Genomic DNA, 16,788 nt, shown 5'->3' on the forward strand with positions numbered 1-16,788 from the left:
CACAGAATCCGAAGCAGGCTCCAGGCTCCGAGCTGTCAGCACAGAGCCCGATGCGGGGCTCGAACCCACAGACCACGAGATCATGACCTGAGCCGAAGTCGGATGCCTAACCAACTGAGCCACCCAGGCACCCCTTCAGTTCCCGAAGCTTTTAAACATACGATTAACACAAGAATTATCTGGGTTCTCAAAGTTTCCTTTAGGTGATGTGCCTTGAAACTAGACATTATGCATTTACGGCTCTAACAATTGCCAACGCACTGCAGTCAAATGAGGAAGGGAAGTATTTCCGGGTGAATTCCATGCTCAGTCAGTCTCACGAGGCTGCTGGCTGGAGCCTGGGCGGCTGCAGGGAGTACAGGCGCCCGGCCCGGGGCTCGCAGGCTGGCGACCCCGGGGGAGCCCGGGCGACCTGGAGCTGGCGGTGGGAGGGGTGCACTGGCCACACTCACCCACAGACTGTGCCGTCAGGACCCCCTCAGAAGCAGCGCCAGGGAGAGAGGGGGCCTGGGGACACATCCACGAGCAGAGCTGGCCCAGGTCAGGACCCTGTTGAACTTGACTTCCGTGTGGGGAGGAGAGACGATTAGCTCGAACCAATGATGGTTTCAAACAGAACTCCTTCTCACCCTTGAGCATGGTACAGCCAGAACGGAGCGTTCCAAACAGGCCGGGCAACCTAACAGCATCCATCCCATACCTGGGATGAGAACTTGCTGGACCCAGGGCTCCATGGAAGCGTGGCCTTGTGGAACCAGCCAGCAGGCGGACAAGGTCTGCCCCTTATACAGCTGGGATGTCGGTGGTTTCAAAGGAAACGTAAGTTCCCGTCAGAGGGAAAGACGGTCCGCACGTTGCTGGGTATATTTGTACATCTGCAAACTGGTGTTTCTTTTCTCAGAGCATCCTTCGAATGTTCTCTGGAGAGTCTCATCAAGGAAGCGGGTTTTAATGATCATTAAATACGCGAATGAACTTTCAGGGATGTGAATGCCCCCGGAGAGGCAACGTGCATGGGCTGGTGCCTGGCACGCACTCGGCTTTGAATAACAGCCCAGATAATCCGTTTAATTGGAAATACCAAAGTACGAAGTTACTCCCCACTGTAAAACTTAGATGTGAATGTTTGCAAGCTCTCAGATTTTGTTTTTCAGTGTGGTCTAATTTTCCTTAGGCCGATTAAACAGAAACCTCCAGAAACTTGGCCAGGCACCTGTGGAGAAAGTGTGTGAGGCCAGGTACGACCACGAGGAGAAGTCCAGGCCACCCCCAGATGAAAGCAGGTTTTCAGGACTGTTGTGCTTGGCTAGGATTTCAACATTTTAACTCATCACTTGACTTCACTCATTTTGGAAAAAGGAGAAAATATGTCAACGCAGACTACTGGTTGTCTTTATTTTTCACATTTCCAGTAGGAATGATTCTGACGAGTGACACCCTCTACTTTCACGGGAGAAGAAAGAAATCAGGGGATTTTAAGGGCTCCTTTTTTTAAAGTTCATTCCCAAGGAAACTGATGTCAGTGTTCAAAAACAGAAACAGACAGACAAACAAAACGGACAAACCTGAGAATTCAGATGTTAAGAAATAGTTCAAGTGCACTGGAAATCCTAATTCATTAAGGTAGGTAGGAAATTGGGAAACGGGGAAATGCAGGGTCCCACGCCGAGTGGGATACAAACCCAGGGCAGCCTAAGCAACATACGTGGTCTCTGCCTGGAGTGCCTGAGGTGTATGGACCCTAACCTCAGGGCCCGTCCTCTGTGGACCCTCTGCTCAGGGCCCGTGGCATAAAGACCATGTCCCAAGTGCCCGTCATGTACGGACCCTCTGCTCGGGGCCTGTTGCATACGCAGTTCCTCCCAAGGAACAGTTGGTCTGACACCTTCTATTCAAGCTGACGAGAGGTAAGGAATCCCTGTAGTAGCCAGTGAGCCAAATGTCTCCTCCCCCTGTGCAGGTGTCCTGCCCATTTCCCCAGGGCCATCGGCCAGGTGCAGCCTCCCCAAAGGCAGGGGAGTCTATTTTTAGCTTGTGGAACCAGTTTTCCCGGAGCCTCTGTGGGAGGGGCCTGCTGAGAACCCTGTGAGTCTGGCCTGGAGCCGGGAGTTGGGGGGGGGGGGGGTTCAGCAGCAAACGTGGGCGCCCTCTGGGTCATCCAGGGCGGCTGGGACATTTTGGTTCTACCAAGTCACCTTGCTAGACAGGGAGCGACTGATAAAGAGCTGATAAGTTAGTGAGCTGGCGCTATCTGGAAATCAAATTCTACCACGACTCTTAAAAACACGGGGAATCAAAGGCAAAATAGGGGTTTCTTCATTTCTGGGAACGGGAAGGAATCACGGAAACGTTCTGTTCCCGTGGTTCCTCCCGGGGCTGGGGTCTTTGTCCCTCACACTCACCATGGGGTGTTCTGCTCTGTGCTGGGGCCACGGGCACAGGGCTGTCAGCCACCTTGCTACGCGGCCGTGCGTCCCGCCCCAGCGGTTACCAGCAATGCCAGGGTGGAAAGGGGGGCCTTTCCTTTCACCTTTGGAGAAACTCCAGAGTAATCCCTTCCATATGCTCCTCCCTCCTGCATCCTCTTTAGGAGGAGAGAGAAGCCAGTAAGAAGGCACAAGGTGCTGAGTCACGGGCAGACACCCGAGAGCTGGAGACTGGAAGGTCCCGGCAGGAAGCAACTACGTCTCCTTCCCCAGCGCTGGACAGAGGGCCCGGCCGGACCAGGAAGCTGTGCAAACAACCAATGCCAAGACCCTCGTGCACGGCACGATGCGGGAGGTGAGGGGTGGAGAGGCCAGGGAGCAGCTCCCGCCAGAGGAGGAGGCCAGGGTTTGGGAAGGGACTCTGCCTTGCAGCTGCCCCCCACTAACAGGTCAGCCCAGCACCCTGCCACGACAGAAGCTTTCCTTCCACTCTCCCGCGAGTCAAAACACGCCTCACAGGATTACATGCAGAAACACACAGAATGGGCAACAGTATGGCAGGAGCTCGTGTACTTGTTTTCTGTCCTGGTACAAGTTTACGTGCCGTGTAACATCTCTGGCACTCGCTCTGAAAGGCATCAAACATTTTCTGTCCAGTTACAAAACAGTTTTTTTACAAAGAGCTTTTACACCTAACAACACCTGCAGGAACCAGTGTCCGTAAATTTCCAATGTTGCAAACCATCCAAACGTTACACATCAGATGTCAGGAGACAAGAGCCTCAAGTGTAGGCTTTACTGGTGCTCAACAACCTTACTTAGGTAGAAGTAACAAATTAAGACCATGTCTCTGGGTTTTATGAGGTCCAATGACAGGAAAGAAACTGAGAGCCCCAGAGTGGCGTTTAGAACCGGAGTCGCAAATCTGTCCCTACAAGACTTGCGCTCCCGCGGCCCTGACAGGCCAGAGCTCCGCCTAGGGCCCCTCTCCACTTTCACCTCTGGGGGAGACTCTGCTCTGGGTCAGAGGGCACCCCGGTCCCCGAATCTCCAGGCTCCACGGTAACCCGGCACAGAGCTCAACCCCTCTGCCCATTATGACAATGAGATTATCGCTAGAATGGTTTGACCTTTAAAAATTAACAAGTCAGTCCCCGTTCAGTATTTACTGGAATCGTTGAAGTATTCATAAAATTTTCCCCTTTCGGCGGGAAAGGGAGGATTCCAAACCCATAGCAACGTCACAGACACGTAACTCCCTTCCCGTTCACCTTGGGCCTGAAATCGTGAGTCAAGAAACTAGATGATGCTGTTTGCAACTTCAGTTGAGGTAAAACATGGGCAAGAACAGGGTGTTCTCACTCATTCCTTTGCAGGGGAAGACCTGAAAGCAAATTCCGGAACATGTCGCAGCCGGCGGATACAGAAATGGGGTCCAAGCACCGAGCAGGAAGGACCCAGTGCTGCTGGGTGGGTTGTTATCATATAAAGACTGTGCTACGCAACACGACAAGGGGGTGGGCCTCCACTCAGTTCGGTCCCACGTGGCGCTGGGGGCGCCCCGGCCTCAGTGCCAGGACGTTGTGAACTGCCATCTGTCTGTGGCTGTAACACGTGTCAGGTTCCGTGGAGTTAGGCACCAAGGACAAGGAGTGATTTCCCTTGCCTGCCCCCCCACGAGTCAGGGGAGATTCAGCACATCTCACCCCATGTCAGCCCCCTTTCCTCATCTGAAATGACCCTTCGGTGGTGGAGAAAAAGCCCCGGCCAGAGCGTGAGGCCACCAGGAGCCTGGTGGGTGGCAGACGTCGTGTGGGACATACGGAGGAGACTCCTTCGGACTCCCTGGAAGGAATCGGACCATTTTTATTGGCCCTTTCCCCTCTGGCGCGTCTGTACTTTCCAAGGGCGGCACAGCGATGGTGTGGGACGGGAGGGAGGGGGGTGTCACTGGCAAGGTCGTGGGCCTGGGGTCCCGGCCGAGGCGTGCGGGGTTCGGTCTGTCTGCCCTAGAGGTTCCTAAGGTAGGGGGTAACAATCCACCAGCTGTACCAGGAGCTCTGGCAGCCACCGTGTGCATCGGGAGGGTCGTGTTTAAGGACAAAACCAAATGCTGTTGGAGGGATGCTCCGAGCCCGGCTCGCTTCTTACCTTGTGGCCCTTCTCGGCGTTTAACTCCCGCTTTCCCGCGTGGTTTCCCATCCTGAGCCGGTGCGCTGGTCAGAAGCTAGAAGAAAAACAGAAGGCGTTAGCCTTAAGGCTGGGACTCTCAAAGTTTCCAATCCGAGCAACAGTCCTGTGACACGTGCTCTGTTCTGCCCATTTCTGAAAGGAGAAAATAAGAACCCCCAGACTTGAGGCACGGGAAGCCTCACCAGCGGGTGCCTCTGTTGGCCCCCGATCCCAAGCCAAACGCTGGGAAGCGGGGCCCCTGCCCGCACCCACACTCCGTTCAGTCTCCAAGACTCTCCACTGTGTTCTCATCTGTAGACAAAGAACCCGGGTCGAGAACACTCGTGGATGGTGTCGACCCGGCGACCCACACACACTTGGGGGGCACGCCTCCCCCCACCCCAGGCGTGCTGAGATGCATTGACAGGCAGGACAGGGCAACCCTCCTGAAAATGAGAGGCGGTCCACGCGGGCTCACTGTTTGGGGAACCACGTGAGCACAGAAACCACAAGATCAGACCAAGGACTGCTTATCAGACAAGTATCCCAAGAATTTGCAGCATTTGCAAGGAAGATAAAGTTGGATTAAAAAAAAAAACTCTGTTCCCCATTTGTATTTTTAACATAAACTTCAGCAGCAAATGCATGATTTTCCCCCCGAAAAGGATCAACACTGCAGAATGTAGCCAAACCCACTCTACACCAATTGTGTTTCCACCTTCACCCTTGGACGTGCATCAGGACCACTCACTCCGTCGCTGTGAACCATCAATGGGCCGCAGGTGCTGGTATTTAGGGGCAGTTCCGAAATGTAACTTTCCACGAGGAACCCTTTTTAACGACTATGAGAGAACCGACTCCCTGCTGAACGTGAAACAGCTTTCCTTGAAAGGTAACAAAACGAACTGTCTTCTGAAAACGGGAAGGATTTCTAAAACGTTACACACGCCTGGATGAAAGGCAAGAGTTGCCCCCCCAAAAGGTACTCCTCAGGAAAAAGGGGAATTAATTGCTTAAGAGCTGAATTTTTCCAAAGCCTCCCATAGCTCTGGATGCCTCTCAGTGACCCTGAAGGATGCCCTTGCCTTTGTCCACAGGACCCCAACTGAGGGCAGGATGGGTGAGAAAGGGATTTTCGAGCGTCACCTCCCAGGGTGTGTGTGAGTACGTGAGCTGTTACACAGCAGAGACGAGCAACAGCCAACCGCGTGTGGACAGAACACCCTTCCCACCTCATGCTTTGTAAATAGAAACTGGGGCGGGCGATCCCATTTCCAGTGACGGCCCCGGGAAGAGAAAGATTCGGTGACGTGGCAATAATGAGTTCTGGCAAATCACAGACACAGCTCTGGCAGTGAGAAAACACCATAAGCTTAGAGGATTCAGGTGAATTCCTCATTTTTGATGCATGCGAGTGAAAGAAACCCCCAATATTTAAAAATACATGCTTTAAAAAAGTTTTTTAATGTTTATTTAGTTTTGAGAGACAGAGAGAGACAGAGCACGAGTGGGGATGGGGCAGAGAGGGAGACACAGAATCTGAAGCAGGTTCCAGGCTCCGAGCTGTCAGCACAGAGCCCGACGTGGGGCTTGAACCCACGAACCGAAGCCGGAGTCGGACGCTCAACCGACTGGGCCACTCAGGCGCCCCTAAAAATGCATGCTTTTAAAGATGCAAGTTTACCTTTGCAGATAATTTCAGCCTCTGGTGTGATTCTGTCATCTCTGTACTCATTCATTTAAATTGGATCACCACAGAACCCTCACGGGGAAAATGGAGGTTTGGGCACACATAGTACTTTACTCAATAAGGGGAGAACTCGTTTTTGTCATCTGGGAGTCTGCTCAGTCGTCAGGGAACGTGAGTGGGTGTTCTCCCAGGAGACCTGGGTCTGAATGTGGATGTGAAGCAGCTGTTACTCTGAGGTTTGATTTCTCTTGGATTCCACGCAGGGTTTTAACTGAATACTGAGAACTTGTGAGATGAAGAGAGGACACAGAATAACAACGCATTACACACTTGTGGATCTCCCACTCTCTTTTAGAAATAAGAATTGACTATTCAAAACTAAATGCAGGCAGTAACAAATATTGTTCAAAGTCCATGATACCCAAAGTAATCTACACATTGAATGTAATCCCTATCAAAACACCAAAGCATTTTTCACAGAACTAGAACAAACAATCCTAAAATTCATATGGAACCACAAAAGACTCTGAAGAGCCAAAGCAATCTTGAAGAAGAACAAAACTAAAGGTATCACAATCCCAGATTTCAAGATACGCCACAAAGCTGCAGTAATCAAAACAGTATGGTACTGGCACAAAAACAGACACATAGATCAATGGAACAGAATAGAGATCCCAGAAATAAAACCACAATGATATGATCAATTAATCTTGACAAAGGAAGCAAGAATATGTAATGGGAAAAAGACAGTCTCTTCGATAAATGGTGTTGAGAAAACTGGACAGCTAGATGCACAAGAATGAAACTGGACCACTTTCATACACCAACACAAACATAAACTCAAAATGAATTAAAGACCTAAATGCGAGACCTGAAACCACACAAATCTTAGAAGAGAACACAGGCAGTAATTTCTCTGACATCTGCCATAGCACCACATTTGTGTCCTATGACAAGGAAAACAAAAGCAAAACTAAACTCTTGGAACTACATTAAAACAAAAAGCTTCTGAACATCAAAGGAAAGAATCAGTAACACTAGAAGACAACCTATAGAATACATTTGCAAATGACATATCTGACAAAGGGTTAGTATCTAAAATATGTAAAGTACTGATACAACTCAACACCAAAAGAACAAATAATCCAGTGCAGAAATGGGCAGAAGACATGAATAGACACTTTTCCAAAGAAGACATCCAGATGGCTAACAGACACATGAAAAGATGCTCAGCGTCACTCACCATCAGGGAAATACCAAACAAACCCACAATGAGATATCACCTCACACCTGTCAGAACGGCTAAAACAAACAAACAAAACAAGAAATAACAAGTGTTGGCAAGGATGCAGAGAAAGAGGATCTCTTTTGCACTGCTGGTGGGAATGCAAACTGGTGCAGCCACTGTGGACAACAGTGTGGAGGTTCCTCAAAAAGTTAAAAATAGAACTACCCTATAATCCCGCAACCGTACTACTGGGTATTTACCCAAAGAATATGAAAACGCTATTTTGAAGGTATACACGCCCCCAGGTTTACTGCATTATTTACAATAGCCCACGTGTCCATTGATACATGAATGAATAAAGAAGATGTAGTGTGTGTGTGTGTGTGTGTGTGTGCACGTACAGTGGAATATTAACCATAAAAAAGAATGAAATATTGCCATTTGCAACCATGTGGATGGGACTGGAGAGTATTATGCTAAATGAAATAGGTCAGTCAGAGAAAGACAAATACCATATGATTTCACTCAGGTGTGGAATTCGAGAAACAAGACAAAGCAACAAAGGAAAAAAAAAAGAGAAACAGACCAAGAAACAGGCTCTTTCTACAGAGAACACACTGATGGGCCCCAGAGGGGAGGTGGGGGGTGGGTGGGTGAAACAGGCGAAGGGGAAAAAAGTGAAACACAGGCAAAAGCAGTAACTGGAAGTCGGCAACTTGGACTTCCGGGGTCGTCTTCTGTCTGAACATAACGAGCGATGTTCCGTGTTCTCACCTGGGCACCCTGCTCTCCAGCCCCTACCCCCTGGTGCCCACCGCCTCCCTCACCGTCGCCCCGGCTGGCATTTGGGCAACTCCGGAGAGGTGTTCCGTCCTTCCAGAAGACAAAGCTCTAAGGATTTAACCTAAATCAGAACAGTGTGGGGTATAAATAGCTGGGGGTTGCTTGTGGGCAAACGCAGAGCAATGTTTGGACAGAGGGCCTTTGAGGTGCGGCTGAAACCCAATGATTGACCCCTCCCCCCCCACCGCAGCTGAAACCCAGTGACCAATCTCCCCCCACCCCAGCCCCCCCCGGGATAGACGGAAGTAACGCAAGTCCAGGTAAGACTTTTGAAGGCATACAAAAACCAGGTAGCTCTGACTGGCCTCTCAGATTCACCGAAGGAGAACTTACTTTATACGTATCATTTCGAGCGTGCAGATTCCAGCCCTAAACGCGCAACATGCAAACTGGGCGGGGAGAGAAAGACCGGGGATCCGAGTGACAAGTAGCATCCGATCTTCGTCTCAGATTAGGGCCTCGTCGCGGGCCAATGCCTTCCAAGGCACCTGTGGTGCTTGAGAGGCGTCTTGTAGGACCACGGGCAAACCACAGCGCGCCCACGAGTGACGGCCTGACCGCCAAGGGGGTCACAGGGGACTCACCGCCAGCTGCCAGCCTCCCGAACCCACTGTGGACACAGGTGGGACACTGGCAGGGCGTCTTTGGGCCACGTTATTTTTGCCATTAAGTGACTCGAGACAGGATTCTGGTGAACGTGTGGGGTGCTGCAAGGAAGCCCGCGGAGCATGAGGCATCGCGGGTAATTCATCAAGCTTCTTGTACAACAGCGACAAGAGGGAGGTGGGGGAGGGGAGGGCGAATGGCCTCTGGCTGTGGCCGGCTGCCACCCTCTCCTTAGAGGGAAGTCCAGGTCCAGAGGACACTCCTAGTCAGCGCCGGGGGTTTCTGGAACCTTCTATAATGCCCGCATGGTTACCCACACTGGTGTGAGCTGGGGGGGGGCAGGGGGAGCTAGAAGTGAGCATAACCCTCACACGTGAGTGATCCAGTCTTACTGGAAAGCAACCCAGCCGTTGGGCCTTCGTGGTTTATAGTTCGCCCCTTGTGCAGCCGGGACCCACGGCACCTCGGAGGGCACCCTGAAGGCACCCACAGGGACCGAATCCCCGGGGGGTGTCTGGGTGCACCTGCACAGGAGGCTGACGTGCGCAGGGATGCAGAGGCAGAGACACCACACTTCCAGCTGCTCTCATTCTGTGAAGGGCACACGCGGCAGGTCGGAGCCGGGCTCCAGGGCAGGCTGTGCTGGGCGACGTGGGGCGGCTGGTTCCACCTCTCTGGGCCTCAGCTTCCTTTCAAGTGGAGGGAAGAAAAGCCCTCTCACTGCCCAGTGGTGAGAACGAGGCACCCCGTGGGGGGCTCTAGGCACCCTGGCTTCCGTCCCTCCGTCCCTCCATCCTCCCGGCAGGTGCATGGGAGCACGTGCTGGGGGGTAAACAGCTGCAGCCACCATCGCCGACTGCGTGTGTACCGCAGAGACCTTTCCAGGGGCTCCCCCAGGTGGGGGCATCCCCTCAGGCTGACAAGGTCAGCGACTCCCTCTTCGTGTTCAGTTCGCTGTATTGACGGACATGTCTCGTGTGACTGACGAGCACTTCTCACCATTTGGGTTTTAATTCCCTGCCTGCCAATAGTTGTTACCTGTAGAGCTTCCTTAGCAAGTCTGATTTCTCTCGGCTTCTGGTTTTCCCTTGGGATCGGACACCTGTAGCAACGTGCTGTGGAGGGGTCAGTAACGTGATGGACCGACAGCCACGGCCCTGACCACACATCAGGAAGAGAACTGCCCTCTCCCCCTCTTACAGAATGGCTGGTATGTCACATAAGGTGCCAAATGCAGAGTGAGACAGACAGGGAGTTAATCAGGACCCCAAAGAGCCTATCTGCCACACATGTCTTAACTGGAAAAGTTCAACTTTCCTGTAATAACATTTTTTTTAAATAAATAATTGCTTCGTGATCAGTGTCGAGCCAGAGGGCGATGTGCCTTTGTCGCCGGTCTCTGGTGCAACTGTTCACGTGTGCTGTTTCAGAGCCATGTTTTCCCCGTCCTGGGTGCACTTGCGGGAGTGTGGGCGGGGCCAGTAAGAAGCGCAGTGGCAGGGCACTGGGGGGTGCCGGGAGGGACGGGCTGGGGTCTGCACTGACCACAGAGACGGGTCCAGGCGTAGAGCCCACAGAGAATTTGCTAAAATCTACCCCCTAGGATCCCTGAGAGCCACTGCCAGCCAAGAAGAGCGTTAACATGTACTTAGAGCAGCAGGATGTAAAATCCCACCGGGCTGGGAACTTCTGCTTTCTTTCATTTTTTAAATCACGAAGGCAACGTTTTCACAAGTCCATGTACTTTGTCATCAACCATTAACGGGATTTTTGCTTTTTACTAGACTTTAAAAGGTCAACAGACTTCACTGTCACTACTACAGTTCCTGCTTCATCTGGGCCCTGGGTCCAAACGGCCCCCGCACCTCGTTACTGGGGGCCAGTAGCCAGTACCCAGGAGATGCCCTGTGGACACCTGCTGTGGGGCGGGGATCTGGGTCCTCGGGACGGAGTGTGTCAATCACGAGTATTGGAATCACCAGGTGCTATACATTCTAGAAGAATGCAAAGTAGGAGGAGGATCGTGGATTTGCACAGAAGTGGTCTATTTGACCTCTGAATCGCGGGTTGAAGATGGAGAGGAAAACTGTAGAATTTAGACTGATAGGGTGTAGTCAGGGTAGCCCGGAAACCGGGTAACCTGAATAAAGGTAGTAAGACAGGAGGCTGTGAAACTGCCAAAGGGGCATCATCATTTCCTTTCTGGGAACGCGAACCACAGACAGAAGGACCCCCAGGAGAGCTGCAGGCCGACCCTCCCAAGGGAAGCACCCTCGCCGTATCTGCCCTGCGCGGGGAGACCGCTAACCTCAGAGATCCCAGCCTTTCCCGACACCGTCCGCCCCAGTGGTGAGCGGGGCTCCAAACGCTCGTCAGTCGCATGAGACATGTCCGTCAATACAGCGAACTGAACATGAAGAGGGAGTCGCCAGCCGTCCCGTCCACCCCGGGGAAGGCCGCACACCCTTGGTGAAATGCACCCAAAGCAAACAGGGTCTCGTTTGATATTTTTCAATTGAAAGGTCTAAAGGTTTTCTAGTCAGGAGGGGTAGCGTTTTAAGGATTTTGAGCCATCTCACAAAAGGAGACGTGGGAGGAAGGGAGGGTTTTCTTAAGTTCAGAAGCTCGTTGTTCAGGATGAAAGCAGCGTTGAGGGATGACAGACTCGGAGTCTGGGCCCCTGGTTGGCTGCGACCTGGCCCCCCGGCCTCGAGCAACTCACCTAACCTCAGCCTCGGCCCCCACTTGTAAAGGGGGCGGTGACCCCTGCCTGACCCACCTGAGCAGGCGGCTGTGAGGTTCGGGTAACACGGCCGCGCCGTGACACGTGCAGGAAGCGGGAACGCGGGACTGTCTCCGCAGTAGACAGCGCTGGGCAAAGACGCTGAAAAGGATTTGCGAGCCGTCGTCTCGGAAACCAAGCCGTGGTCAAAACCCTCGGATTCGACCCACGGGCACCGGTGAGCAGCCACGACGCGGGCTCCGGGCTGGGCGTCCTCAAGCTCACGCCGGAGCGGCCGCGCTCTCTGTGGCGCAATTTTGAGCCTGGGGACACAGGCGTGAGGCTGAGCCGGGCTGTTCCACGCTCTGCACATCCGCACCAGGCTCCGTCACGGCAAACGGGCGCGTGCGGATCTGCGGCGTGAGCAGCACGGGGAGGGGAACACGGGGGGCATCTGGAAGTTGGGGGTTCTTTCCAGCACGTTGGGAAACGAGGCAGGGAGGACGCCAAGAGCACTTCCGAAGGCCACTCGCGGGCTAGACCTCACGGCGGGCGTGGGGGTCCGGCAGCGAACAGCAGGTGACGTGCTCGTCAACCGCGGGAAAGCTTACAGGAGCCGAGGTGAGAACGGGGAGTCTGAAGCAATTTCCGGGGCAAGCACTTGAACGATTCGTACAGCAGAGATGAGAGCAAGCGTCTGGACGCTGGTGTGCGTGCGAACACACAGCCCCCAGGAGAAAGGAGGCAGGGAGGCCGAGGGAGGCCGACCAGGCTCGGTTTGAGTTTCCTACTCAACAGCACGCGGGCCTCGGAATGGCCCGGTGACCCCCCCGTTTTCTCCCATTTCGTGTCACTGGAGGGAGAGTCCTCAGCGGTCCGGACCCCCTTCCCCCTCCCCTCCTGGATGATGACTGGGTCTCGCCCCACGAGGCCCCTCCCCGGCCTGCTACTGCGCACAGAGAAAAAAGTCTCCGGGCACAAACAGGCGGTAGGAAGCTGGCCTTGCTCCGTATCACAAGTCACGTTGAGACGGGCCTTGCCGACGCGTGGGGAGAGGATCGGATGGGGGCACCCCCTTCCCCCGGCAGGTGGGAAGTCTGGAGACCCCGCAGCACCGCTGGCCCGACTCCGTCACCGCGAGCGAATGCTGGGCCCCGCTGCCCCTGTGAGGCTCCGTGTCAGGCAGGCAGCGCACAAGCTGTCCCAGCCAGGGGCCCAGCACCGGGACAAGGCAGGCGGGGGTTCAGAGCGGAGGTATCTAGAGCCTGAGTAACAGGGGTGGGCAGGGCATGCCCCTTCTTGCAGATGCTCCCCGCCTGGCGCTGAGGGTTCTGGCCCACATGGCTCCAAACACGTAAACCTGGGACGGGAATGTTACTTCCCGGAGGTGCTTGGAAACAACTGGTTAATATTTTACAGGCACCTGAAGATACAAACCCTGGGTCAGAGGATAATCAACCCCCACAGGGGCCTTGCCTTCCGGGACCGGCCCACGGGCATCCCCCTCCTCGGCCCCCGCGGGGAGTCACGCGTGCGACATCATCACAGGGGTGTTAGGCCACACGGCCCAGGGCGCCGGCCATCAGCCACACCTGCCCGGTCACCAGAGATCCGGGGGTGCCTCGTGACCCGGGGCACTGTCAGCGGCAGTGAGAAGAAACTCAGACGCTCTGGGCATTGCTCAGAGCCCGGGCCAGTGATCAAACGACAGAACGATGTGTGTTGGACTCAGTGCATCTCAACCCACCTCCACGACGACTCATACATTCCTTGACATCAGGCATGATGGCTCATGATCATTAAGCACAGGGAGGAAATGCGCCTGCTCGGGCAGTAGGTTTCTGTGTGGCCTGGGGCCAAAAGAGCATAGTCTGAGTCTTAACTAAGATAAAGCTGTGTTTCTTTCCGAAAACACAGAGAACATTCGGGTCCTAGAACTGTTGATCTAAAACCTCCAGATCCAAATCACCAACCCCTAAGTGGTCCCACAGAGACAGCAGATCTCACTGGCACCTTATCTTCACACAGGCACGCAGCACAGTACTGAGTGACTTCTTTCCAGAACCTTCCAGATTGCAATCAGGGAAAAGAATGCTACGCCTGGTCACCAACCCACCATGGCCTGCAGGAGACCCGGCTCGGAGCCGTCTAGTGGGCCCGAGGCTCACCCGGGCGTGCCACAAGTTACTGGGTGAGTCTGCACTTCTCGAGACGCAACGGAGAGATCCAGGACGCTGCGGAGTGGTAATCGTATTTACAGAAACGGCGGGAAGACGCGTCGCGGGAGAGCAGGACGCAGCGACGGGGCTGTGGGTTTGGATCCAGGAGGCCGACAGCAGCCGTCATGACAGGGTGACGACGTGACAGGTGCTAGATGGACGCGTCAACGGTGTGGCTTCTTTGTGTTCCCCCTGCGCTGAGGGGGGGCTCTAACTGAGCTCTCGGTTTACAGAAGATGAGCCTCTGACGGTCCCTGAGTTCCGGCTCAAGCTCGGCCTCGAATGGACCCGGCCCCCAATTTCCTCTGAGAAAGGATTTCTCCATGCATTGAGTCTTGGCTTCATTAAGGACAAAAGCTCCATCCAAAGGTCAGAGGGGGCCCCTCTTCCTCCATCTCAGGCCTTTTAACGTATGCTCTCCTGGTACAAAACACATTAGCGACAACTTCGCAAAGCCTTCCTTCCTCACCTCCTTCTGCCTAAAAACCACCACAAAGCAATGGTAAATAATGAAGCTTGACACGACCACATCATGCAATGAAGTCTCTTTTCAAGCTGTTCCTGAAAAACGGCACTTAAAGGAATAATTACAGGGGCGCCTGGGGGGCTCAGTCAGTTGAGCCTCTGACTCTTGGTTTCAGCTCAGGTCACGATCTCCAGGTTCGTGGGTTTGAGTCCCGCCTTGGGCTCTGTGCCGACAGCCAGGAGCCTGCTTCAGATTCGTGTCTCCCTCTCCCTCTGCCCCTCACCCACTCATGCTGTCTCTCTCAAAAAGAAATAAACTTAAAAAGAAATAAAGGAATAATTACATAACAGGCAATCAAGAGTGCAGGAAGCATATTGTGAACACAAGATTGCCGGAAGCTTGCATTCTGAACTTGAGCTTTTGAAGCAGTTTCTGCGCAGCATTTGGTTTCTAAGTGGTACCTTGAAGGCGCAGGAAGATCGATATCCTTTCAGAAGGCACTGATTTATTACTACCAGGTTGAGGCCTTATGATTTTCTTGTTCCATCAAAATCAAGATCGTCTGGGATGGCCTTTTGTAGGCTATAAAGTGCTTCCCTGGTGAACTGCTATAATACTATCATGAGGGGTCTTAACCCTTCATACTCCATACAAACCGCAGCATTTCTTACTTGACCCTCATCCCAGATTCAGATGAAGGGCGGGGACATCTAAAGGCAGAGTGGAACCAGCTTACTTGAAAGAGCAAAGGAAGAGGACGTGTGGGAGAAAACAGGCTTGGGGCAGAAAACCCGGATTCTAATACCACCTGCCCGTGGCAGTGAGGCGGCCGTGGACGGGCCCCCTGGCCTCTCTGGCCCCGTTTGCTGTGTTTCTGGAGAAACCAGGGGCTGGACAAGGCTGGCTCCAGACTCGGCAGCCGCTAATAGCGTTCAGATTCCACCAGGGCTGAGCACAGACTTCGCACTCCCTGTGTCTTTACAACTGGAGCGTTTCCTGACAAGGTTTAGGCAAAGCCGCCCACGCTGTGTCCGACTGCTGACGACAGCTGGCTTCCTGAAGCCAGAGGCCAAGTCCAGGACGAGATGCTATGAAAACTCAAGACGTGAGCGTCTCCTTGGTGCTCGGTGCCAGAAGGAGCATCGGAGGAGCAGGGCGAAAAGAGCTGGACTGCGTCACGTGCCCACACGAGCGTGTACTCGCCCGTGCACGCCCATGCACCGTGCGTCCGTGCTGTGTCTCTCCCTCTTCTGAGATCTGGGGCGGTAGGAGGACACAGACGTGTTGTCCCGCCGGTCACTTTGAAGGCGGATCCTCAGACCTCACCTCACCTACTTGTGCCTGAGACCTTTCTAGAGCGAGACAGGGTCCGCCTGGGAAAGAAAACCCCACAGGCTGTCGGAGGCCAGTTCCAGAGGCACATTGCTACCTTCCCAGCACCAGAATGGTGATGAGGACGTCGTAGGTACTCAAAGCTGTCCCCTCTCTCAATCACATGTGTACATGCCCATTTACACATGCACACACACACACACACACACACGGCACATGTGTGTTTGGAGACCCGTCTTCGGTCTGTGGCATCCCACGGAACCGGAGCAACCTGTGAACCGTGGGGAGGTCTGGGGGGTAGCAGCTGCCGGGAGGTCCGTCCAGCCTGGTGCACCGGCAGGGGAGGAGTTTCGGATCCAGGGGCACTGAAGGGCCGTCTCGGGGCAGAGCCCTCTGAAAACAGAAGCCCTTGCTCAGAAGGAACCAGAAAGGAAGCGTGGGTCCACACGCCGGTTGGGGTGCCGAGCACAGAGGGCGGCGGCCAGAGTCGCAGGCCCCGCCCTCAGCTCCGCACAGAGCCCTCCGACGCTTGGTCTTGGTCGCATGGGGACCAGAGGAGCAGAAGTGGTGGAGGGTGTGGAAGCCCCGGACCAGCAGCCTCCCCCACGCGCTGTGTGCAGGTGCCCACGGTCAAGGGCAAACACGGGCTCCTATGGGGCCGGGAGGTGATCCAGCACGGAGGTGGGACGCAGCCCTTCAGAAGACAAGGTGGCCCCGGGGTCACATAAAGCCGCACCTGTGCTCAGCTCACCAGTCACTGGTTACGACAGGCCTGGGTGACACCACGTGGAAACATACTACAGTGTGTAATAGATGTCGAGGGGCGAGCATTCTTACGTGAGTTAATTACCCTTTCAGAGTGCTAAGGTAGACATTATATTCTAATAAAACTTCGCCCAAATGTCGTTAAACAGAAGCACCCGAAGCCAGGTGAATCCAAGCAGCATCCGGCACGGCGACTGGCTGCCAGGTGGAGGGCAGCCTGGTTATCTGGTCACCGGCCGGGTTGCCGGGGCAGAGGAGCCCAGCAGGGACCACTGGTGCGAAAGCCAGGCCCACGGCTGAGGCTGTCCCAAGACCTCAC

The 16,788-nt window shown here is 54.1% G+C and overlaps 1 protein-coding gene across 2 annotated transcripts in view; it reads right to left on the reverse strand.

Annotated features, from left to right (window-relative positions):
• MBP (myelin basic protein) overlaps positions 1-16,788 on the reverse strand; it is a 117,163-nt gene that overhangs the window by 88,951 nt on the left and 11,424 nt on the right. For both annotated transcript variants that reach the window (XM_053902852.1, XM_053902853.1), the window contains exon 2: positions 4,578-4,653. In XM_053902852.1, the coding sequence (XP_053758827.1) occupies positions 4,578-4,653 (76 nt within the window). The remainder of the gene's footprint in view (positions 1-4,577; positions 4,654-16,788) is intronic.

Source organism: Panthera pardus, unplaced genomic scaffold (genome assembly GCF_024362965.1).
Source record: "Panthera pardus isolate Hobbes unplaced genomic scaffold, ASM2436296v1 HiC_scaffold_15, whole genome shotgun sequence".
Lineage (NCBI taxonomy): Eukaryota > Metazoa > Chordata > Mammalia > Carnivora > Felidae > Panthera > Panthera pardus.